The sequence below is a fragment of the Urocitellus parryii genome, chromosome 1 (assembly GCF_045843805.1).
Source record: "Urocitellus parryii isolate mUroPar1 chromosome 1, mUroPar1.hap1, whole genome shotgun sequence".
NCBI lineage: Eukaryota > Metazoa > Chordata > Mammalia > Rodentia > Sciuridae > Urocitellus > Urocitellus parryii.
In genome coordinates, this window is record NC_135531.1 from 9,374,795 (window position 1) to 9,398,249 (window position 23,455).

Here is a 23,455-nt window from a genome sequence, read left to right on the forward strand (position 1 = left end):
CACTTTTAGCTGAGGTCACTGAAGAACGCCTGACCTGGGGCATGGTTTCTGGAGCCCTGGCTGTCTGCAGAGGGCAGGGGCAGAGGCAGGTGGTCCCTGACCACGGGGCAGCCAGGTCCCCTCTGCAGCAGAAACGTGCTGCATGAAGGAAACGGGGCAAAAAAGAAAGTCACAGGCCCCGGGTGGGTGGGGCGGGGGTGCGCAGCGCTGTGGGTTAGTCTAGGAGGGGTTCCCAAGAACCAGCATGGGGAGGCAGTGTGACGCTCCAGGTGCCGCAGGGCGGACGGGTGAGCTTACCCGGGCGATGACTCCCGAGATGAACACGGTTGGCTTAGGCGGGCTGGAAAACAAGGAGGGAAAGGCGGGTTTAACAGGCAGCCACAGAAGGCGACGTGCAGCTGGAAGACGGAGGCTTCGGGACTGAAGAGGCCCAAGGAGGATGGGAGCAGACCCCTCCCTGGGTGCTGGTGTCCACAAGCACCAGGTGGTGGGGCTCTAAGTCTGAAGGCCCTTTGGAAAGGCCACTAGGAAGCTTTGCTCTGAAGTGAGTCCAAGCAAAGAGTGAGAGAGGAAAACAGGTGGCAGAAGACACAGTCTCAAAGAACTTCTTTTTTTTTTTTTTTTTTTTTTTTAGAATTTTAATATTTATTTTTTAATTATTGGCAGACACAACATCTTTGTTGGTATGTGGTGCTGAGGATCGAACCCGGGCCGCACGCATGCCAGGCGAGCGCGCTACCGCTTGAGCCACATCCCCAGCCTCAAAGAACTTCTTTTGGCTTGTTTTTCGGTCAGTCCTCAAATTCTCAGTGTGAGGAAGCTGGGCAGTTCTGATTTGGTGGGATTGTGGAAACAGGGAAGTAGCTTGGCTCTGGGGTGAATTTCCCTCCCTCTCCACCAGGGGCTTCCCTGTCCAGTGTCCCCATGGAGTCCACGAGTTCCAGAAACTTCTAACCAGTGAGACCCCACAACCGATGCAAACTCCTGGCACCTGTGGACCACCAAGCATCATGGACTCAAGGTCCTTATGATGGCAGCTGTCACTTTTTCACCTGTAAATTAATACCCATCTTCCCAAACTGTCAACGGTATTGAGAGGGCAGAATATGGCACCCTAGTAGCATACGATCCTTCATGAAGAGGAGACAGACCAAAGCGTGTTGGTGATGACCACTGTTAACATGCGGTCCCTGTCTGTGGACAGATGCACATGCTTTTCTTAATAATTTGAGCCTCCAGCTGTCCTGGATGCCTCTCAATGAGATGGTCCCATCATGGCTGCTTAGTGGCCTTCAGACTTAGGGCTGAAGCAGAACTCAGCAGTAGGAATGAATGACCCCAGTCCAGTCATCCCAGGGCTGTCCGCGGGAGCACCCACAGGAGGCCACTCCTCGGGTCTCTAGCCCAGCCAACATACCCCTGCCCACCTGCAGAGATTTAGCTGCCCTTTGGCTCTTGCTCATTAAGGGAGACAGTCAGTGAAACGTATAAGGAACTCAGAGTAAAGAACATGCCCTGACAACAATCAGGTGACAGTGGAGAGGGAGGCTCCATGGGTGCAGCTGCACTGGGTGCGGCCAGCTTTGTGTTATGTTCTGCACAATGTGGCTAGTTAGGCTTCGGGGGAGGGAATTTCTGGATCATTTTACCTAAAATTGATGGACACTTCTGGGTTAGGGAAGAGAGGAAGGGACAGATTACAGGGTTCCCACAGCAGTGGCCTCCCACAGAGTGGGGATAGCCCTTTGGAAAGGAATCCGGAAATGGTAAATATTAAGCACCACAGAAGTAAATATTAAATTTTCATATTGAATTATCATTAAATATTTTTTAAATGAGTAAATACTGATGAATAAAGAAGTAAAAATTCAAGTATCACCTTTCAAGCCTACTTTGGGGATATATGTCTTAAAATGTACACTGCCTATCTGTTCGCATCCAGATCACACATGATGGGCACCCATTGGTAGCGATGGGCATGCATCAAGAGCATCACACAAGCTCTCCCGTCACCGGAGCCCACCGGGGCTCCAGGGAGTCAAGTGGACTGGAGGGAGGGCAGGTGTGTGCACGGTGTCTGCCACAGTGGCTCAGGAAGTGGCTGCGGCCACACCAACCCTGTGTTTCAGCGTTGCAGCCACGGCAGGCTCTGTTCACCCTGTTGGGGTTGGAGTTTGAGACTGAGGAGTGGTCGCGGCGTGACTCAGGGTCTGATGGCCACAGTTGAAGGGACGAAGTACAGAAAGGGTGTGAACCTAACTTATGTGCTCCCCTGAGGGCTGATTCTGGTCCGTAGCAGGGACAGTGATGGGACTGGGGGATAAGCTGTGTGCAGAGCAGACTTTGGGTGCGACCCAAACTCTGTACGTTCTATTAGACTAGCAGGCTCAAGGGTAGGGCATCAGTAACGCCTCAAAGGCTCCATCCTGCGTTGCTCTTCTCCCGTGCCTCTGTTTGGTGCCAGTCAGAAATAAAGTAGTAAAAGAAATGAGGCTAATTCCTGCGTATGAGGCATGCTCGCAGGCAAGGCTTTTACTTTAAGATGATACTTCAAAAATTAAGAATCGTGCTTGCACGTGCAGAGCCTTCTAGCCACCAGGAGGAGACTGGGGGGTAGTTTAAACAAGGACCCCTGGTAAAGAGTCGGGTGCACCGCCGTGCTTGGGAAACACTGGCACATTAGATTCCATCAGGGCCCGTGCCCAGGGTGACCTACTTTCCAGGTTCTATACAGTGTGAGAGCTGCTTTGAGGATTTATGTAATCTGATGAGATCGTCTGACAGGTGTTGTTTTGAAGATGCACCATTATTCTCTCTCAGGAAACGGAGACAGGGAAGACTGTTCTCCCTTGTTCCCCGCACCCCCAGGCCTTGGCAGTCTCACCCAACACACTCACTGTCTGGATTGGAGTCCTGGGGACACTTCCCATCATCAGCAGGAACTGAAGCTGTGCCCAGTGGGGACGAGGCAGTGCTGAGCCTGGTCCCGTGTCTCACCTGATAACGACCACATCAAACCCTCATCAGGGTCACTGGTCTTGAAACAGTTCCCTGTTCCTTATTCTCTAAATTTCCTTAGTGAGCAAAGCTTGGCATTTTATGGACCCGCAGACAGAAAGGATGAAGTGCCAGAAACAGCACTTAGGGAGTAGCACTTAGGGTGTGGCGCCCTCCCACCCCACAGAGCAGCTGACATCAAGACTGAGCTCAGGGACTCAGTTCCCCTAGAGTCCTGAAGGCTGAGAACCTGAATTCACATTCTTTTTTTTAGAGAGAGAGAGAGAGAGAGAGAGAGAGAGAGAGAGAGAATTTTTTAATATTTATTTTTTAGTTTTTGGTGGACACAACATCTTTGTTTGTGGTGCTGAGGTTCGAACCTGGGCCGCATGCATGCCAGGCGAGCGCACTACCGCTTGAGCCACATCCCCAGCCCAATGAATTCACATTCTTAAACTCCTCTGGACTCCAAAGCAGCAATGACTGAAGTCAATTCCAACACACTGTATTCATGCCCCACTTACTACCCTCTCAACATGTGATTAATAGATAAATCACCAGGAAGACTTTTGAGTGTTCTAGGACTTCACGAAGATTTCCTTGTCAGTAGGGGTCCCCAACAACAGGGCATTTCTGCCCCGCCTCTGTGAGGTTCAAGCCATACCTCTGGCCTTAAGGGCCAGAGGGGAACTTAGGGCTGACAGGGGTGCTCTTGTGCTTCTGCAGGCCAAGGGTCTCTGGTGACATGAATTAGGGCTCCTGTACTCTGCCCAGAGGCCCTTCCTGGGTCTACCCTCTTTCAGTGGGACAGCCCTGCCAAATTTGAGGAAGCCTGCCATGGCCTCTGGGACATCCCCTCCCAGGCTCAGGAGTGGCTTCAAATTCCTTCATTCCTGCAAGCCGCCCCTCCCTAACGCATTCCAGTGTGGTTTCCAGCATCGCCCAGAACCTCCCCATCGCCCCACAGGTACCCACCCTGTCCTCACAGGGCACCCACGTTGACACTGCTCTCCCTGAGCAAATGATTATGAAAGGACCCAATAATTGTCACACAGCATGGCTACTGCTAGGCAGCTGTGCTGGGGCAACCTACCCAGTGCCCTCTTCTCCTCAGCCAGTGGTGTGAGGTCCTCCTTCACCCTGGGGTGTGCTTCACTGCCCTTGGAAAAATGCAAAGCCCTCGCCACCCCAAACAGGATTCTGCACAGCAAGGAGGGTTCACTGCCCTTCCGACTGGTCAGCCTGTCCTTCCCAAGCAGGCTGATAAGGACTGGGGTCGGGTGCTACCCTGTGAGAGGATTTGGGGAGGGGGAGATGCACACCATGCACGCATGCACATCAGTAAGCCTGGAAACCCAGGTGCAGCGCAGGTCCTAGGGAAGGCCGAGATGGCGGCACGGGCAGAACCATTTTCAGGTTAGTAGTTTTGACATGGGTTCATTTTCTGCAAATGCTTTTTCCTATTCACATGGACACCTTCTAAAAGAGCCAGTGGAGGTGTTTCTTGGAAAAATGCAAAGCCCTCCATCACCCCAAACAGGATTCTGCATAGCAGGGAGGGTTCACCTCTCCATTTTCCAGATAAGGATGATAAATCAGAGATGGTCAATAATTTTCCTGAAAGCTATACAATAGCTAAGTGCTGGGAGCCAGACTGGGGACAAAGGCCATCCAGGGTACATGAGTGTGGCCAGGAGCCCACCCCCTCATTTTAAGGGACCTCAAATTATAGGTCTGTCTTCTATGATTTAGAGTGCAGATAGTCATCTAAATGCAATATAAGAGTCTCTTGTTCAACCAGCTAGTACATTAAGTCTATCTAAACATTCATTTTCTAATGTGAAATGAAGTTTTTTTTCTATCATTTATGTCTGTAGCACTTAATTGGAATGCAGAATACTTCTGCTCACCCGAGTAGTCTCCTCAGCAGGTGTGATTTCTATTTGAAGGAGGAAACGGAGGGTCAGAGGGCGTTGTAAATGTGTTCAAGGTCCCAGGGGCAGAGCTTGGGGACTCTCGGGCCACACTCTACCCACCTCATAGGTCTCCGTTCCCAGGCTTCAGGAATACAGTGCTTTCCTAACTGACCAGTCAAGATGCAGTGGTCAGGTTCATGTGGAAGGACAGGAGGAAAGGTGGCAAACCCACACCTTCCAGGTGGGCTCTGCTGTCAGACATCTATGTTCAAATCTGAGTCTGCCAGGGACCAGCTGTGGGCGGGTGCTTGGCCTTTCTGAGGCCAGGTTTCCTCCTCTGTGGAATGGGCTAGCAGCAGACCCTACCACACCAGGTGTCTGTATGCTTATGACTACACACACACACACACACACACACACACACACTGCTTAGCACATAGAAAGCACTCCATCAATGTTAGCTGTGGATGGTGATGATGACAATGACAACACAACCCCACCTGTCCACTTCCACTCATTCATGACGGGTCCAGCTTTGCTTCACTGTGGATCCTATGGCCAGGTGTGGTTGCTGCTTATCTGGAACAGAAGGGTTTCCAAAGTAAGCAAAGAAAGGGCCTCGCAATCGCTGGACTGGACTTGAGGAAAATCTCTCCAGGCCCTTCCTCTGTTTGGCTTGAGGGTTTGACATAGTTTAGGCAGCAACTTAGCTTCCGAGCCCACCGAAGACAAGAAGAAACAAATGCAAGTGGCATGGTGGCCAAGCACCCTGAGAGCTGCTGGGGGGCCCTGGGGAAGAGGGCTGGAGGAGAGGGTGAGGGGCCGTCAGGGATGGGCCACCAGCTCTCCTCCACTCCCACTTCTGATGCAGCCCATGAAACAGGGACGGAAGGAACACCACCCACTGATGACAGTGGTCAGTGGTGCGTAGTGCCATCGGGAGCTGGGAAGGGGCCCATCATGTGCCACTTTCCTCACTTCCTGGTACAGAAGTAGTCAGTATTCAGAAAGGATATTCCCCTAAAATCTCCCTGCAAGTCCAAGTTGCCCAATGAGCCAGGGGCAGGGTATGAAGCTATGTGCAGAGTCTCGATTTCACTTTCTAAAGCAAAGCCACTCAGTTCCATGGAAAGGTGCTTATCTGAGGCCAAACCACAGCAAAGCCCCAGTTCACCAGCAGCACGTCTGGGAGGAGCGTCAGGCTGCTCCAAGACCAGGAAGCCCATGAGGGTATCTGTGCCATGTCAACAGAGGGGGGAGAGGCTGCTGTCATACCAGATCCAGTCCTCCTAATGGACACTCCCAGTGTGTTCCCGTCTGCTGGTGGGTCAGGCGGGTGAGCACCGGCTGGAAAGAATGTGATCATCTCTGTGGGGGCTTCAAAATCACTCCCATGCTTCAATTGACAGCACTGTGCCCTCCTCTGCACCAGGCAGAACAGAAGGGGACAATTAAAGTCCACCAAGGACTCCAAGTGCCTCTCCACAGTAGAGGTGCTGAGCGCCTAGGGCAAGGGGCAGGCACCTGCTGTGGGAGTCCATGCAGACCCAGACATGGCCACTGAGCCCTGCAAGTGTGCACATGAGTGTGCATATCTGTGTAAGAGAACAGAGAGCTCAATTTCAGGAAGAAGGGCATGTTTTAGTTAGTATTCACCAGTGCGAAGTGAACGAGGTCGGGTGGGGGGGTGGGGTGGGAGGGGTGGGAGGGCTCGTTTGGCACCCAGTTGGGTGGGTGGGTGAGGTAGGGCCGCCTCTTGTGGCCATTCTCTGGAAAGCCTTCCTTCTACCCACCCTCCTAATGGAAGTGAAACAAATTCTGAAACTCTTCTTTGACTTTGCTCTGAACATGTGGCTTTGTGTTTTCATGAAATTTATGGAAAAGTCTATTCCCATCTGAGGGGCTTTCAAGATCACTTTCTAGTAAACAGCCGGAAAACAAATGCTTTCCTGCTATTTTTAGTTCTTGAAATATCTTCCTGACCTGGTCTTACTTTACTGGGCTTTTTAATTTTCTGGACACCAAAATAACAACGAGCGTGGCTGGTGAGCAGAGGGACAGCCTTGCCCCACTTATGTCCCTCTGCCCTGTTATTCTTCAAAGCCTGACAGTCAAGGGCTTCCTTCCTGTGGCCTGACTTCAGGTGCTGAGATCACCCCACAAGATGGCACTGCTGGTCCTCTCAGGGCCCGCAAGGCTCAACGCTACCCCCAGGATGACAGGAACCAGGTGTCCCCTGCTGGCAAGCATGTCCTTTCTCTCTAAGGAGTCCCTTAATTGTCAAGTGAGTCTGACTGAAGGTGAAAAACAAAAACAAAACCTCAGCATAAATGCTTTAAGTACAATTCTAAACCCAGGAGAAAAGACTCTGGAACCCAATTCCTTCCAGATTTGGTATGTGGAATTTATAGTGTTGTTCAAAAGAGCCCTAGCAAAAGAACTTGGCTGGGGTGGAGCTTGTGAGCTCTGTTCAGTCTGGTTCAATGACATTGGATTTCCAGTGAGAAGATGGTGCTTTGAGACACCAAAATCCCAGTCTTCAGATCCTCCAGTGAAGAGTCCGTGACCCAGCAAACCAGCTCAGCTTTCTTAGTGATCCACTCCCTCCTGCAGAGGGGGGAGAGGCTGCCTCCCTCATCAGGGCGGCAAATACATAAATTCTAACCCTGCTGGTTCCCGAGTGTCTCCAGATGAGCAGGGGCCGGTTGCCACTGGGAGGACAGTTCTTGCCTGGGTTCTAAAACTCTCCTCCCAGGTGCTTGGCTAGCTGTTGATGGACACTCAAAACCTCACCGGCCCCCTTCTGCAGCTAGAGAAGACTTGAACCCCCACTCCTGAGTATGAGGTGTTCACGGCTTGCATGTAGAGACGGGGTCCACCCTCCTCATGGTGAGGAGGAGGTAGGCACCTGCTATGGGAGTCCATGCAGACCCAGACTGCATGAGCCAGCTGTTTTAACAGGTGTTGGGATCTTCATTGTACCCATGGACATAGTTCCAGAGCTGCTTTCTCTCTTGACAACCAGAGAATTTGACTTGGGCTTTTCCCACTCCTTCTTCCCTCTGCTGTCACCTAGTCCCCTCCTTCCCTGGATGCAAAGAAGACAAATGATCACAGTATGTGTTCTGGTTACTTATCTTGCATCTCACAGATTTAATACAGTGATGGTCCAGGGCCACTGTGGGCCTCTACCTCCATCCCTACACGGAGGAGAGGACGTCCTGACAGGTGAGGGCGTAAGGGCTTGTGCCCAGCAGTTCTGCTGCTGCCCCTGCAGAGCGCAGAGCATCTGAAGCCCAGAGGAAAGCCCTGTGCAGTGGTGCGTTTGAGAGCCTGGGCTTTGGAGACAGAGAGCCCTGGGTCCGCACAAGAAGCTCCTCTGTGCTCAGTGTCCATCTGTAAAATGGAAACAACACCCGATTCATAGAATATTTGGGAGTTTTAATGAAATAACATTTTTACTTTGCTTAGAATGACAAGCTCATATTTAGTGGTAATAACTGAATTAACTGACTGTATAAAGTCAGTCTAGAGCTGGGCATGGTGGTACATGCCTGTAATCCTAGCCACTTGGGGGCTGACACAGAGGGAGTCCAAGTTTTCTAAGGCCAGCCCTGGAAACTTAGCAAGATCCTCTCTCAAAAAACAAAATAAAATAAATAAAATAAATAAATCAAAAGGGCTGGCGAGGCAATTCAGTGGTATAGAGCCTCTTGGTTCAATTTCCAATACTGGGAAAAAAAAAGTCTAGAAGTTGCTAATTTCTCTTCTAAATTATAATTTGAGAATGATTTCTTTCTCCTTTCTTTTCTTTTCTCCCTTCCTACTTCCTTTTCTCCCTCCCTTTCTTCCTGGGGTGGCTAAAGAATTTTGGGGTTTCTTAGAGCATCTCCGAGGAACTCGAGATTGCCCACATTGAGTTTTCTCTCCTTTGTTCTAAGCACCATGGGTACCACAGGGTGGGACTGGAGGTATTTCAGTGAGAAAAGATCCCTCAGTGCCACAGAATTTGGATTCCTCTGTCCCCACCCCCATCCTGTGTGTCCCCAACAATACATTCCCACTAGCACATGACAACAGCCTCAGTAAATGTGCCAGAGAGGATCATTTTTAGGGAGCTGTTAGGGAGGCTAAGATCAAAGGCAAGGCTCCTGTTTAAAAATGAAGCCATTCTGTGCATGTGTTTTACCAAATGGCAGTGCAGAAGGAAGACGGTAGATGCTGGGGGTGGGGTGGGGAGCCCCCTGCTGCTCTGCTCCACTGCTAAGCTGCTGGAAGACCCCTGCCAGTGGCCCCAGCCCCCAGCCTGCAGGTGTCTCTGGAATGCTGGGGAAGGCTCCCAGGCCTGGTTGGGAAGCGCCTGCTCATCACACAGCGAGGAACAAGTTGTGTGGTCGTTGGACAGTCTGTATGACCATGTTACATGTATTAAAACCTTACAAGTTACTCAATTTCAGTAAGTACCACACTTAAAGCGATTCCATCTTTTATTCTGAACACATTGACGTTTTAGGCTCCTTCCTTTGAATTTCAATTAAGAGGAAGTGCCGGTGAATAAGCTGTGCTTATTAGACAGCTGGTGAAAATCAGAGCATTAATTGTTCCATCTTGAAATGGGAGCTTCAGGTTCAAGGGTCATGTTTTACAATGGTTTTGGGGAGGAGGGTATCCCCGGTTCAGAATGCAAAGTGTATGGTTAGTACAAGACAGCTATTACGGCTTAAAAAGGAGAAGGATTACGTAAGTAGAAAAATTTCACAAGACAACTGCTAATAAAATTCCTATTAGAAAGGACATGATAATCAAATATAGACACTGAGAATCTCATTCTCTGCATCTCATCCCATCCCCAGAAGTACAGGTGGCTGGCTTTAAATGAGACAGCTATCACTAGGTTTTTGCACAAAACTCAGAAATAAAAGAAGAGAAAAGCGATTTCCCTGCTCTCATGTGCCTTCAGCTGCTCTCCTGGTGGCAGGAGTGTGCATCTAGCAGGGGCGAAGCTCAGCTGGGGAGGGTGAAGCTCAGCTGGGCCAAAGCCCAGCACACTGAGCAATGGAGAGAGCTTTCTGGCTTCCCTGTAGCTGGATCCACGGGAACTGTACCTGTAACCCCCCCTTCCATGTGCCTGCGGGAGGGGCTTGGTGACCTGGGAGAGCGGCTCTGCCCAGCTGGCAGATGAGCTGCCGACAGCAGTGGTCTCAGGATGTGCAAATCCAACAGCTGTCTGATTGGAAAGGCCAGTTCTGGGGACCACCTCAGACCACATCCAGTGCTCAAGCCTTTTCTGGAATTAGCAGAAGGGGAGCAGAGTCAAATATGAAGGAAATCAAACCCCACCAATTCTGCTTCCTTTCAACAGCAGCTGGTGGGGAGGACTTCGGTTTCATCCAGGAGCCCACGTGCCCTGGATGTTCAGAGCAAGCAGTGATGGCGGAGCATGGAGCATAGCAGCGTGGACTGCAGGCAGACTAGCACCAGGCCACTTCAGCTGCGGGGTCTGAGCGCACTTGGAGCACTGAATAAAGTCTCTACCCCCTGATGCTCTGATGCTGAGTCAGCACGGGTCAGTTAGTACCTCTGTCCTCTGCACTAACAAGCGTTTGGTGATCACACACCACACAGGGTTCTGGGCTCAGGGCTGGGGTGAGGACATGGACTGGTCCTGAAAGGCCCTTTGAGAGGCCAGTGGGACAGCTGTGAGGTTTGCCGGAAGCTGGCGTGGGAAACAGGTCATCAGGATTTTCTGGGAATAGGTTGTCCCTGTGTCAGTGTGGACAGCATCTGTCACAACCAAGAGGAAACTGTCCTTATGGGTGGGAAGAACTTCCACAAGTCCGAGCCTCTGTTGAGAGTTAATTCCCTCCAGTTCCCTGGGACATCCAGGGCACCACACAGCATCTCTTTAAACTTCTCAAATGAGGGTTTCGGGTGAAGAGTGAAGGAGCGGGTCATGGGCAGAGCAGGCATCAAGCCATGCACGACTTGCAGGCTGTGGCCCAGGGCCTCAACCTTCCTGCTTCCCCACGCTCCCTGAGGGGCTGCCCCGGGGCCTCTCCATGCTTCCCAGAGGACAGCCGGGTCCCATCTTACCCATGGGACAGTCCACCTGCCTTGTTATCTACAAAGTGAGGAGGCAGATGAGAGCTGGAGGGGCAGTCCCACAGGGGGACATGAGACCAGGGCTAGGAGACAAAAGACGAGTGTTCTAACCCAGAGCCAGACTGGAACTCCTGGAACTTCAGCTTCCTTCCTGAATCAAGGAGCCAAGCATCTCCTCTGGAGCTTGCATGAAGGAGTTTGGGGAAGGTCAAATGAGCTCCCACACATTAGGTTTGTAGCACATGCAGTGTGACTCAGGAAGAGACCTGTTAGTAAGTGACATGTCAGTGGAAGCAGTTTTAGAGGTGAAATGAGAGTGTGGGGACAGCAGGACAGGATGAAGGCTACAAACGTCAGAGCAGACAGGCACTGTCCTTAGGTGTTGAGGATGCTCTCAGTTTGCGCTCGGGCTCTGGGACCACAGGGTGAAACTTCCCATTGCTCTGCGGGCAGGATGGGATGAGCAGTGCCCTGCAGGACACTTGAGGAGCTGAGATGCACCCTGCCACAGGACAGAGAGGGGACCTGGAGGCTGGACACGACTTGCTTCCAGGGAACGACAGGGCTAAGTATACACTCACAGTTAAAAAGTCGGAGGAGAACTTATATTTATAGATCTCACTTTGAGATCATGTGTGTGTTGAGACCCCCGACACTGGAAACTTCTGGCATGGGCCAGAAGACCCACTGTCCCACTCCCAGCCTGGCTATTGTGAGCAGGGAGGAGTGCAAGAACAGTATGGTTGTTTTTCAGAGAAGTTTGGGAACAACCACTGGCCATCACCAGCCAAGGCCACAAAGATGACTGACCTAGAATGTAAACTAAGTTTGGGGCCAACGGAGGAGCTGGAAGGAGGCAGGGGGTTGTGTTGGGGAAAGGCATTTTCAGTGGCATGCCCTGCCTGGCGCTGTGGAGCCCAGGACACAGCAATCAGCATGAGAGGAACCTGTGCCCACCATCACCTATGCTGTGCCTGCCCATCAGATACCGTCCCCAAGCAGCCCCCGGGCCTGCCACAGAGCTAGGTGCTGCAGGCTCAGTGGCTGCCAACACAGATGGGCCTGCCCTGCTGGAGCCTAACTAGAGCAGGGTGCTGGGATCCACAGTGGTGTGGACTCAGGGCAGCCCTGACCTGCTCTGCCTACTCTCCCAGGACCCCCGTGTCTCTGGATCACATGCTACTTTTCAGGTAACGCCACTGGCTTGCATTCTGCCATCCAGAACCAGAACACACTGCCTGCCATCTACAGGTCCTTGTGTAGACAACGGGAGAGAATGCAGAGACTAGCACTGTCCCAGAAAACCTGCTGTGTGGCCCAAGCTCTGGAGTAGCAGGCTGTGCCTGTGCTGCCCTGTTCTGAGCATCCAGGGAAGGACCCAGGGAGAGGCAACCCCAGGAGGAAAGGCAGGGAGTCTGGCTGGGGCACCTGGGTGCACGGCCAACACCTGAAACGTCTGTTTATGATGAAGACTTCTTTTTCCAAGAAAATAAAGGGCACTGTGTCTAAAATGAGCTACCTGGGCAAAGCCCTCAGACAAGCTGATTGTATCTCTGCTGCTTGTTCTGCAGGGAAGGTGAGGAGGGAAAACAAGGCTAGCTAGAACACTGTGTAAAGGAAGTGAATTCTGTCATGCATGAAGAGCGCAAGACAAACCAGCAGTTCTTTTCAAGTTCAAGATTCAATTTGTTGCTTTTCCTGAGCATTTGCCTCAAAAGGTACCAATTTGAATATAAAGAAAACACCAGCATCTTTATGGTTCAATAACAGGGCTTAACGATAGTCCTAAAATGGTGATCAGGGACACAAGTACAAACATTTTTCTGCACTGTAGTTTCAGAATGATTGCAATGGCAGATGGCATTTGTATTTGTCTTCCACCCTTTTCTTAAAAAAAAAAAAAAAAAAAAAAAAGACAACAAATGACCTGCTGTTTCTCCTCTGACCAGTAGAGGGAGACACTTCACTCAGGGAGACAGACATAGGCCTCAAGTGTTCTGCAGGTTAGTCATAGGATCCCAATTCCCAGAGTAGCTGGGTTCAGGTAGCTGTCCTCTGTCCTGGTATAATTACTGATAGTGCCTTCTTTCTCTCTCAAAGGTATTCCAGACTACACATGCTGTTGCAGTCACTCCAGGTTGAGACAATTCCAAAATGATCCTCAACTTTACCTGGGCTCTCAAGAGTTTCACTTCTGATGGGAGAAATGTTGGCATTCCCTCTGCCTGGCACAACCTTAATGTTTGAGGCAGCTGGGGCACCAGCTTCAAAGGCTGGCTCACTTCTTAACTTTCCACAGGCTCCCCTGACCCTCCCAGGGCAGACCTTTCCCAGCTGTGTGGCTACAGGAACTTCTCACTCCTGCTTGCCTGACTCCCCTTCAAGGTCAAGAACAGGGTGGAGTTTGCTGTATGCCTAGCATCCTGCCTGACAGATGCTCAACAAATGCTGTTAGCACCATGAGCATGGCTGGCCAGTGAGCCTTAGCTTGGTATAAGTTTGCAACAGCGGCCAGGGGGTGAATTCACCAGGATGGCTAACCTGAGCCGTTTGTAGCTCCCTTCTTAGAAATGAAACTCCTTGTGCACAGTGAGCCTGAAAGCGCTGCAAGAGAGTCATCAGATGTATGTGGGTTTATTTCTGTTGACTAAGAATGTGGCAGAGCTGGATCCACTGGTGATGGGGCACTGCCTTGGATTTCCCAAGCAAAAGGGCTCTTCCTGCAGCTTTTGCTGGACCTTGAAGATTTCCAACAGTTTTTCTCCCTCTTAAGAGGGAGCCCAGGCTAAGATGTACTTCTTCAAACATTCTCAAGTTAAACTTGAGAATTATGATAGAACCAAGTTCAATCTTAACCAATGAGGTTGCTTAGCTGGGGGCAGGTAGGGAAAGAGGGTGTGCACCTTATCAAAGACCCCTTCCAAGAGACTGAATGAGTACATTTAATGGGGGGAAAAAACTCCAGCCGCTTTCCATGTGGCAACTCCAGGCAGTGGTGACAGCACAACTCTCGCCATATTTCCCAAACATCTGGAATGGTCCAGAAGATACAGGGGCAGACTCAAAGGCAGCTAGTCCTGTAAAGAGCTCAATGTGTTCTCAGTGTGTGATGTCACTCATGACAAACAACCCAACTCAATGCAAAAGGGACCACAGCCCCTGGGCATTCTCACAGGACCAAGACCTCCTGCCACAATTCTCACCCCTAGCCAGGACCACCTCGGCTTCTTCAGCCTGAAGGATGCACACCTTAGTTTTAAAAGTTCTCCTTATCCAGGGCCAGCCAGGTCATCACGTGTAACTCCTAGGAAACAGGCTATTTCCCTTGACTTCCTTTTCTCCACGAGCACAGCTAACAGGAGTGAGGCACCCAGAGCCTGTGGGAATGACTCTGGGGCTGAAGGCCACTTAGGAAGGGTGCTCCCCAAGTAGAGGGCACACGTGGTGGACACAGTAGGGCTTTCCCAGGTCTCTAAGCTGCTGTAATTCATGGAATACAGGTGGCTATTAATTCTCAGGCTGAGACCTGAGGCTGGCTGTCTTCCACAGAGCTGTGGCAGCCCGGGGGAGGGCAGGGGCCCCTCTGATTCCTGCGAGTAGATCTATTTACTGTACACTGGGTGACTTCAACTCAGGGACAAATGTGCAGGAATCTATTTTAGAATTCTGGAAGCATCATTTCAAGGGAGTAGCCCAGTGAACTTAGCTCCAAAAAGACTCTTTCCTTTATTAATTAAAAGAAATAGAAGGACCCACAAGGGATAAATAAATTATTAAACTATTAAGACATTACTATAAATATGCAATGGTGATTCAATAATTCATAATGGACTACTACAACAAGATTCTTAGGTTTCACAAAGCATCGCTGCTTTGGCGTAGCCAGCTTCCTGGGGCATGGGCCAACTGCTTCTCTACCCAGCAGCCTGGGTGCAGGGGTGCCAGGGAGCCTGTGGCGGGGGCAGAGCAAGGCCTTGCTGTGTGATGTTTCCTGTAGTGTGGCATGCACTCTACGAGCTTCTGCTTGATCCTGTTTCCTGTTTTGAAAGTGCTGATCTCTACTCACTAACCTGACTTCATGGACCGCCGGTGGGTGACAACCTAGTTTGAAGGAACAGGTTAAAGGAGCTTCCATTTCCTATGTAACCATATGCAGAGAGTGATGTCACTGTGGCTCTGCAGGTCAGTTCCTATGCTGCAGGTCTGTCGCAGGAATGGGGTTTGGGACAACAATCGACAGTGTTCTTAGAACCTGTGACCAGACACACTGGGAGCTCAGGGGATTGATCACATGTGCTTCTCAGTAGGGGAATCATTTCTCCAACAGACTCAAGCCTTATTTAGCTGAATTTCACTAATTTGAAATTTGTGCTCATTGATTTAAGGGCCATACACAACACAAACAAGATGGAAGAATATTAAAATCCCCAAAGAAAACAAGGTTGGGAAAACCCAACAATATTCTGTAGTGAAAGCTTACACACAAATAATTGATGTGCTTATTACAAATAATTCTATTTGTACATTGAATCATGCATCCTGTAAGAGGAATTTACTGGGCCCCTCTGCTAGACAAGTCTGAGCCACGGTGTGATCTGAAAGTAACACCACATTTCCTTATAAATATTTTATAATTTGGATTTTTAGAAAGCAGATCAAACTACCATTCACTATAATTAATACAAGATGGCGAGGTTCTACAGCACAAGGGCATATTTCATAAATGTTTCTATGTTTGCTATTCAGAATACGCACACGTGTCCTATAAAGACCCCTAGGAATCGCCTGCCATGGAAGACAAACAGGAGCCCAATCCCAGCACCCAGTGGGCAAGGTGCAGCTCCAGCCTGTGCACAAGACCTGGACCCAGCACACGAGGGAAGCAGGAAAGAGGTGAATAAGCCCCACTGGAGAGGTTTGATGAGGGTCCTGTAGCCCAGGTGGGCTCATAAACATTCCTCTGGGCTGCTTCATGGTCGGGCGGGTTTGGCAGGTGTGGGTTAAACAGGGTGTGCGGCCTTCTCTCAGGCAGGCACACCCCTTGGCTGGGTTCTAAGCCCTGCACCCTCAGAGGATTTGTGTCGGTGACCCCTGGCCAGGACTTTTCATCAGAGTGCTTGACATAAATGGCTAAGAAAGATGTCACACAACAAAGAACATGCCCACACTCCACAAGGTGGTGACAGGGCTGTGTTAAAGAAGCTGGGAGTCACCTGTGTGTACCATGTCCCAGGTGATGCCTCAAAGGGAACAGTAAGGTCTGCTGCCCCAAATTCATCAGCGTTTCTCTCTTATTCATTAGGGCAGTAGGTCAAGCAGAGCTCCAGGACTTAGGCATCAGCACTGATTCACCCAGGAAACCGAATTGCATATTCTGAAGCCACACCCAGACACCTCCTTTGGAATCTTGGGGGCCAGTGACCTGCTTTGAGCCAGCCCCTGGTGATGCTGGTGTGGCCCAAGGTAGAGAATCTGGCTCTGCTTGGAGGGTCCAGTGCCCACAGGAAGGGGCAGTCCTGGGCGGCCTCTACCACTTCCACCTTTAGAAACAAATCAGGGAAAAGCTAGTACCCAGGGCCGGGCAATGAGAAAAACAAGGAAGTACTTTTCAGTTGCCCTCCTTCCCAGCCCTTTCTAGAGAAATCCAGTCCTGAGGCCCTGGGTGGAGCTGAGCAAATGTGTTTCAGAGCCTGCTGCTGGCCAGGTGCCATTCACAGAGAGCCTTGGCCAGCCTCGATCATGGAAAATCCTATTGGAGGACATGACAAGGCTCAGAGCGCTGCAGACTCTCCAGGTAGAGTTTATCTGGCAAACACCATCCAGCAGCCATGGCAGACACGAGCAGGCCCCTGCTCTTGCCCTACACCAAGCTCTGCACCAAGGTCCTCCTGGGAATCGGGTCCACCCACGGTCACAACACCAGACAACACGGAAGGGACTGTGGGAGATTCTTAGGGGGATCAGGGTGGCCGATGGCTCTGTGTGGAGTCATGCTGCCTTTGTCACTGGGTCTGGACATCTAGTTGGATAGTAGGGAGCATGGGAAAGCTCAGAGAGGAAGGAAGAGAGGGACCAGCCTGAAGGATGGGCCAGTGGCCAGGCAGCATATAGAGAGTGAGGCCAGAGAGGCATCTCCAGGGAGGACAAATGCACGCAGCCTTCTGGGGACGATGGTGGCAGCGGGTGGGCTTACTCTGCAGCCTGAGCCTGGCACAGCTGGGTATGGGCAGCTGGTGGCTTCCACGGGAGCCTGGGCCCTGCCCTGGGGAAAATGCCCAGGTTGGATGGACAGTGTCCCAGCTCCAGCTCCTCCCAGAGTGACACACACGACCCCTGAGGACAGGTGGCCTGCTGCAGAGCACAGCCCTTGTCCACCCGTCTCATGGCTTCCCCTGACCTACGCCAGAGCTGGCAAGGACTCTGTGGCGGGGACTCTGTGGCGGGAGGTAGGTTAAAACACACCCGTCAGCACACCCAGGCTTAAAGGCTACTCAGCGCTCCAGGGAAGCCAGGAAGGGGCGTGTCACCCTAGTGGGCGCTCAGGCCCAGTGCTGGGTGACGAGGAGCTGGGGTCAGGAGGAGCTGGGGTCAGGAGGTGGGAAAGGGAAGGCTTGCACATTTTACCCGTTGTGAAATGGCCCCGTGCCAGGGCTGGAGACACATGATGGCTGAGGCCCACAGTGTCCCCAGTGGCTCCTACCCCACAGGACCCCAGAGTGCACACAGGCCGAAGAGGAACTGAAGAGGAGCAACCAGCTCAGGAATGGGGATTCCCACTAACGGAACCGCAGAGCACCTGCTGTGAGGCTTACTTGAGTCACCAGACTATGACTTTGGTTACAAACATCTAGACTTTTTATCACAGGCACAAGAATCCCCTACACACAGGGCTGCAGGTGCACACACACAGTGGTGTGTGTGTGTGTGTGTGTGTGTGCATGCGCATGAACGTGTGGGTTCATGTTGGGGGAACCATGGGGCAAATGAGAAGTGGGTATAGAGGAGGGGCAAATGGAATTTGGTTTGGGACAATCCAAGCAAGATGACTTGGGCATGCGTGTTGGGGTGTAGCCATCAATGTGCTGCCGCAGGGCAGTAATGGGTGCGAGATGCACAGGGGTTCTCTGCAGATGCACTGCCTGGAAAGCTGAAGTGGAAAGGAGATCCCTCTGAGCATGTGTGAAAGGACAGGGGACAGAGAGGAAATGTCATGTGGCTGATCAGGAGCAACTGAGGGTGTTGGTTAAACATGAGTGAATGTGGGACTCAACCCCTTGAATATTCAAAATCTTTAAACATGAAAGAAATCCTACCATGGGTACATGCTTCCAGGCTTGAGGACAGGGCAGAGGACAGGGTTACATTCCTCTGCATGTTGAAAGGCGCAGTGAGGGCTGGGCAGAACCAGGACTCAGCATGGCCACGGTTCCTACAGCTGCTCTGGGAGGTGGATGGTCTTCCACAGGGGTTGGTCTGGAGCCTTTATGTTCATCATCCACAGAGGCCTGAGGATGGGTATCAGGGACCCCTCATCATCCGGGGAAAATCCCACCAGTCTGCATGTGTGTTTTCCCTCCCTATTTGCAATGGAAAACATTAATTTAGACTGGCAGTGAGCAGATTTGCCAAGAGCCTCTTAAATGAAGACGCAGGTTCTTTCCTCAGAGGAGATACTCATGGGGCTCAGAACCATCAGAGCTCCACGGAAATCCAGACCTTAGGAAAGTTGTCTGATGTCACAGAAAATCAGAGGAGACCTGATAGGAGTTTAGACATGCATGCTTTACTACAAAATGTACCAAGACATAAGGACAGATCACCTCCAACACATCCAAAAGTAGAACCCAGGGCACCCAGGAACCAGGCGGGGGAACCGACTAATGACCAATTGACCATCCCTACGTCTCTGCTTCCCCCAACATCTCATTGGTACTTGGCATTCCCTCTCACTAAGAGATAGTAGCCCAGTTCCTACTTTAGAAGAGAGGGAAGGAGGACCACACCTAAGACACTGCAGAGGCTGAAGAACTGTCATCAGATGTCCCATGGAAGTGTGCTGCTGTACCCCACCCTGTGGCAACCTCCTGCGGTAACAGAAATGTTGGCTGAAGTCCAAGGCTCAGGATGGCAGTGGGAGTAACTCTCTGGCCTGTCCACTACTGACACTCACCCATGTCCAGGGCCACTCGAATGCCTGGCCACACCTGCCCCAATCCACCCACAGGGACACAGAGCGTAGGCTGGATCAGTCCTGGTTCCCAACTCAGTGCATGTTGACCTGGAGAGACCCCCACACGCTGGCTTTAACAGGCAGCTCCTGAGGACCTAGCAAATGGCTTTCTAAAATAGCTGCTGCGTGACTTCTAGGTAAATAGCACCCCTCCAAAGCAGCAGAAGGATGCTACGAGTAAACGCAATGGTGGGAGGCAGTGGGTTAAGGAAGGCCTCACGAAAACCAGGAAGTTCTCAGTAGGTGGAAGTTCATCATCCGGCAGCTTCCTTCACCCTCCGCCTCACGGCGGGAACGCATGGTGCAGTTTCAGCACCAGCTATTTATCACCTTCTGCACATGTCAGCTTGTAACATCTAACAATTAATTTGATGATCCCAAACTGGGCCTGACAGGACGCCTTGATGGTTCCCTGGGCCTAGATTTAGCAGAGATACACACCCTTGCTGATTTCTCCTGCAGAGGATGCTGGCATCAGCCCAGGGCAGCTTTCCTTCATCCCAGTCCTCTTGCCTGGGGACCGCTTCCTATCGACCTGCTCCCTGTTCCTAATCGCATGGCCAGTGTCAGGACACACGGGCTGTCACGGGCGTCTACTGACCACTTAACAGTTTACAGGCAAAGAGGACATGAGGGGGAGAAACAGAAATTGAGTGCTGTCAATGGAGAATCAGAGGGAAACAGGCTCAAACTGTGGTTTGCAAGGAACAAAGCAAACCTCTGAGATCTAGATACCCATAGGCGGCAAGAAAAAATAATATTATCCAGCCCTTCTCCCCAAACTAACTCTAAACTGTTGACGGCTGCATGGTGGCTGGCCATTGTCTGCCATACCTCACCCGGACCCAGATGCCATGGGAATGCCACCCTAATGAAAACCACTGGGGTTGGTCCTCAGTTCCTTCCCCACGAATCCTTTAAGACCATCCTGGGGAGGATAACACAGCAGCCACCATCAGCAATGCCCTCCCCAAACCCGCCACCCAGTGACTGATGGCGCATGCCAATTTTTTCCTGAAATTACTATTCCCCAGCATGCTTTAGGGAGTGCAGTTAGGAAGGAGCACACAGAAATGGGTATCAATCACAGGAGCCGCTGAGCCAGGCGCTCAGTGCTCCATGTACCGAGAAATCCTCTTTACACGTCTTTATGCTTCTGGCCATTGTGGCCGCAAAGTCCCAGCCATTAGAAGGGACAGCCATCTTTCAGAGCCGTGTTCCCTGGTGAAATGAAATGTCAAAGCCAAGGAAATCCAGACAGACACGCCTTGCTTATTTGCTCTCTCTCTTCCCTCTTGCCATCATGTTCTCCTCCAAGAGAGTAAGTTATTAAAGATAAAAAGCCAAATATTTAGTTCCTCTAAAACAGCATTTGTGACAGACTTATGCTGACAGAGGGGGACAGATATGGTATTAATAGTCCACCAGATTAAAAAAACAACTAGGAGAATGATAATAATCAGAGAAACTAATTCAACTCTCTCTCTACATATTTCTTTTTCTATCCTATAAATATAGTTTGATTCATGCAAGGTCACTGGCCAGTGGTGGGACTGCCCACCTCAGGTCTTTCATCAGGAGTTTGACAGGGGGTCTTGCACTTCATTCACCCCATGCCTCGTAAGAAAAATGCAGCCTATGGAACTTTGCAAATAATGCCGGCTGCTCTGGTCAGTAAGTAGAGACCAGGACTATGTTTACTGTGAGTGAGTACCTGGGGAAGGCATGGCAGAGAGGTGGAGAAACAAGCAGTAAGAGGACCAGGCAGAAGATCAAACAAAAGAGTCCTGAGCATTTTTAGTAAAGAAAAAGACAGCAGGCTCTAGTCACTAATTAACACATAGCACTCTCCAAGGAGAGGCTCCAGCCCAGGCTGCAGGCCAGAAAGAAAGAGAATAAAAGTGTGAAATCCAGATCCCCTCTCATTAAAAGCCCTCCGTCTGCCTTGGCTATACATTCATGACGGTCCTTATCTCCGCCCTCAGCAGTTCCCACAGACAGCCCCGAGTTGGCAGAGCTCCCCAGGCTTCTGAGAACAGGCTGGTCCATCTCGCTGTGCATCACGGGGCTGTTTGTCATCCCCAGCATTTGCCAAGTGTCTATTTGGATGGTTATGGAAGCAAAGGTCAAAACACAAATGACGCGTTGTTTGGGTTCGGAAGAGAAAGAAAACATACAGCCCAAAAGTGAACCGTGAGGCTGGTTCAGTGCTTCCTGTGCTGCCCTACAATTGTTTCACAATCATCTCTGGTAAAAACCTTAAATTAAAAACATTTAAAGCACAGCACCTCTAATCCTGCATGACTGAAATAATTTTTGAACACCTACCCAGGACCTACCCTCCCACCAAAGCCGCGCAGGACCAGCCAATCTCAGTGAGGACTAGCCAGCTCTGGGGGTTTCTTGCAGACTAACTTCTCTTTTCTTATCTCCTTCAGCATCTAGTGAGGTTCACCCTCATTAACAGAAAACACACAAGAATGAGGCTGTTATTGATTCATGCTGTGCTTTTAATTCTTTTCATAACTTTCAGATTCTCATTTTTATCCCATCTTGTTTTTATCATAAAAGTCCTAAAAGAGGAGCAGACACATGCATAAATCGGCTATAGCCATGAAAACAGGTGCCACAGCCAGTGATTTACCTGAGCCCCGCTCCCCCCCTCCGCCCCCAACTACCTCCAGGCTTGTCCCAGGACCCTGGGGAGCCCAGGGCTCCTCCCCTAAGCTCAGGATGCTCCCAGACAAAAAGTGTGAAATGCACATTTCAGGAGGACAAGAGCAGGCTGACTTTTAGGGACTGTATGCACGTAATTTGCTTAATTCAGGGTCATTACCAAGGTCTCTGATAAAAAAAGAAGTTAGAAAGACCAACAGAGGAAAGGGCAGGGCTGTCTGGGTTGCTTCAAGGTCATGCCCCTGGCAAACACTTTCCTTTTCTGGTTCCATTCCCTCAGGGATGTGGGGAGCTCAGGGACTCTAAGGAGGCAGGGCCCTTCTGCTCCCTGGGACCTGGGTTTTCAGTGCCCGTCACCCAGGAAGTGGGCACAGCCAAGCTCTGTAGGGCTGGTTTCCTCCCTCTTCCAGGAGAAGAAGGGTCCCACAGAGCTCGTAGGACCTGCCTTTCTCCTGTCCCAAGGGGGGTCCCTCTACCCAGCACCTGGCTCTGCCTTGCCACAGCTGGTCTGGTTCCTTTCTATCCACCCCCACATTTGGACCCTGCAAAAGGAAAGACAGTCTTCTAATTCCTTAGCAGCTCTTGTCGGGGCCCAGAGGTGCCACCCTTTCCATTTAAGGGTAGGGCCCCACCCCCCACTAAAAGTCATCTTGAATTCAGTAGCAGGGACTCATCAGGTTTTACTGACTCCAATTTCCTTTTTGTGCTTTCCCCTTCGGATTTCCTTTCTTGGAAGCTTCCTTGGGGAACCCCACTTTCTAGCCTTGAAATTAAGGTGGGGGTGTCGCTGTGCCAGCAGGCAGGGCCAGGCATTCCCCTGGGATGGTCCTTTTGCTGGTTCTGGGACTCCTGGTGTGGCAGGTGCTGGGGAGGGGGCAGTTCCACAGAAGCGATGCCCCTGCACAGCATCCTGCACTGTCCTGGTACTTTGTAAAACCGCAAGCCCAAGCTGACGATCAGAGACGGAAAATAACAGAAACTCCTGCATCTTAACTGAGCTTGGGTGGAAGCCGGTGCCTAGTAGTGTACTCTACTAGCAAAAAGACCTCTGAATTTAAAATAGCAGGTAGAATTGCAGGTGTTCTTCTTAACCACCCCCCCTCCCAGTGCTTTAGAAAAGGACCACCAGCTGCTAGAAGAGAGATGGTGGGCAGGGGAGTGGCCAGAGTCTCTGCAATCCACACATTCAGACTGAAATATTATTTTTGACAGTTCACTGGATGACAATGGGCACTTCCTCAGGTTTCCACAGCAGATCTCCTTGACCATCCAGTGGGGTTGCGTCCACACCCCTATAGGATGTGAAGACAAAGGAAGGCTAAGGATGAAAGCATTTGCCATTATTTGGCTTCTAGACTTTTAGAATGATGCTGAATTGCTTGTTTAACACCAGGACAATATTCTAACCTTCTCATTCCCCAAGGTCACACGAAGATGAGGCCTAAGCATAAATTCAACAGGCTGAATGTCACACATTTCCAAAATCCAAAAAGTCCCATGGGGAAAAAAATATCTAGTTCTGCTCTACCAGCAG

At 50.8% G+C, this 23,455-nt stretch overlaps 2 protein-coding genes across 4 annotated transcripts in view; one reads left to right on the plus strand and one right to left on the minus strand.

Annotated features, from left to right (window-relative positions):
- The window catches only part of Ankrd33b (ankyrin repeat domain 33B), a 139,646-nt gene that overhangs the window by 93,550 nt on the left and 22,641 nt on the right, over window positions 1-23,455 (plus strand). Inside the window, exon 4 of one of the 3 annotated variants that reach the window (XR_013343745.1) lies at window positions 15,762-15,908. The exons of the other annotated variants lie outside the window; for them this stretch is intronic. The gene's annotated coding sequence lies outside the window, so the exon portion shown is untranslated. The remainder of the gene's footprint in view (window positions 1-15,761; window positions 15,909-23,455) is intronic. 3 annotated transcript variants of the gene reach the window in all.
- Dap (death associated protein) overlaps window positions 1-23,455 on the minus strand; it is a 58,303-nt gene that overhangs the window by 2,680 nt on the left and 32,168 nt on the right. The window contains exon 3 of the mRNA XM_077800018.1: window positions 298-340. Within this exon, the coding sequence (XP_077656144.1) occupies window positions 298-340 (43 nt within the window). The remainder of the gene's footprint in view (window positions 1-297; window positions 341-23,455) is intronic.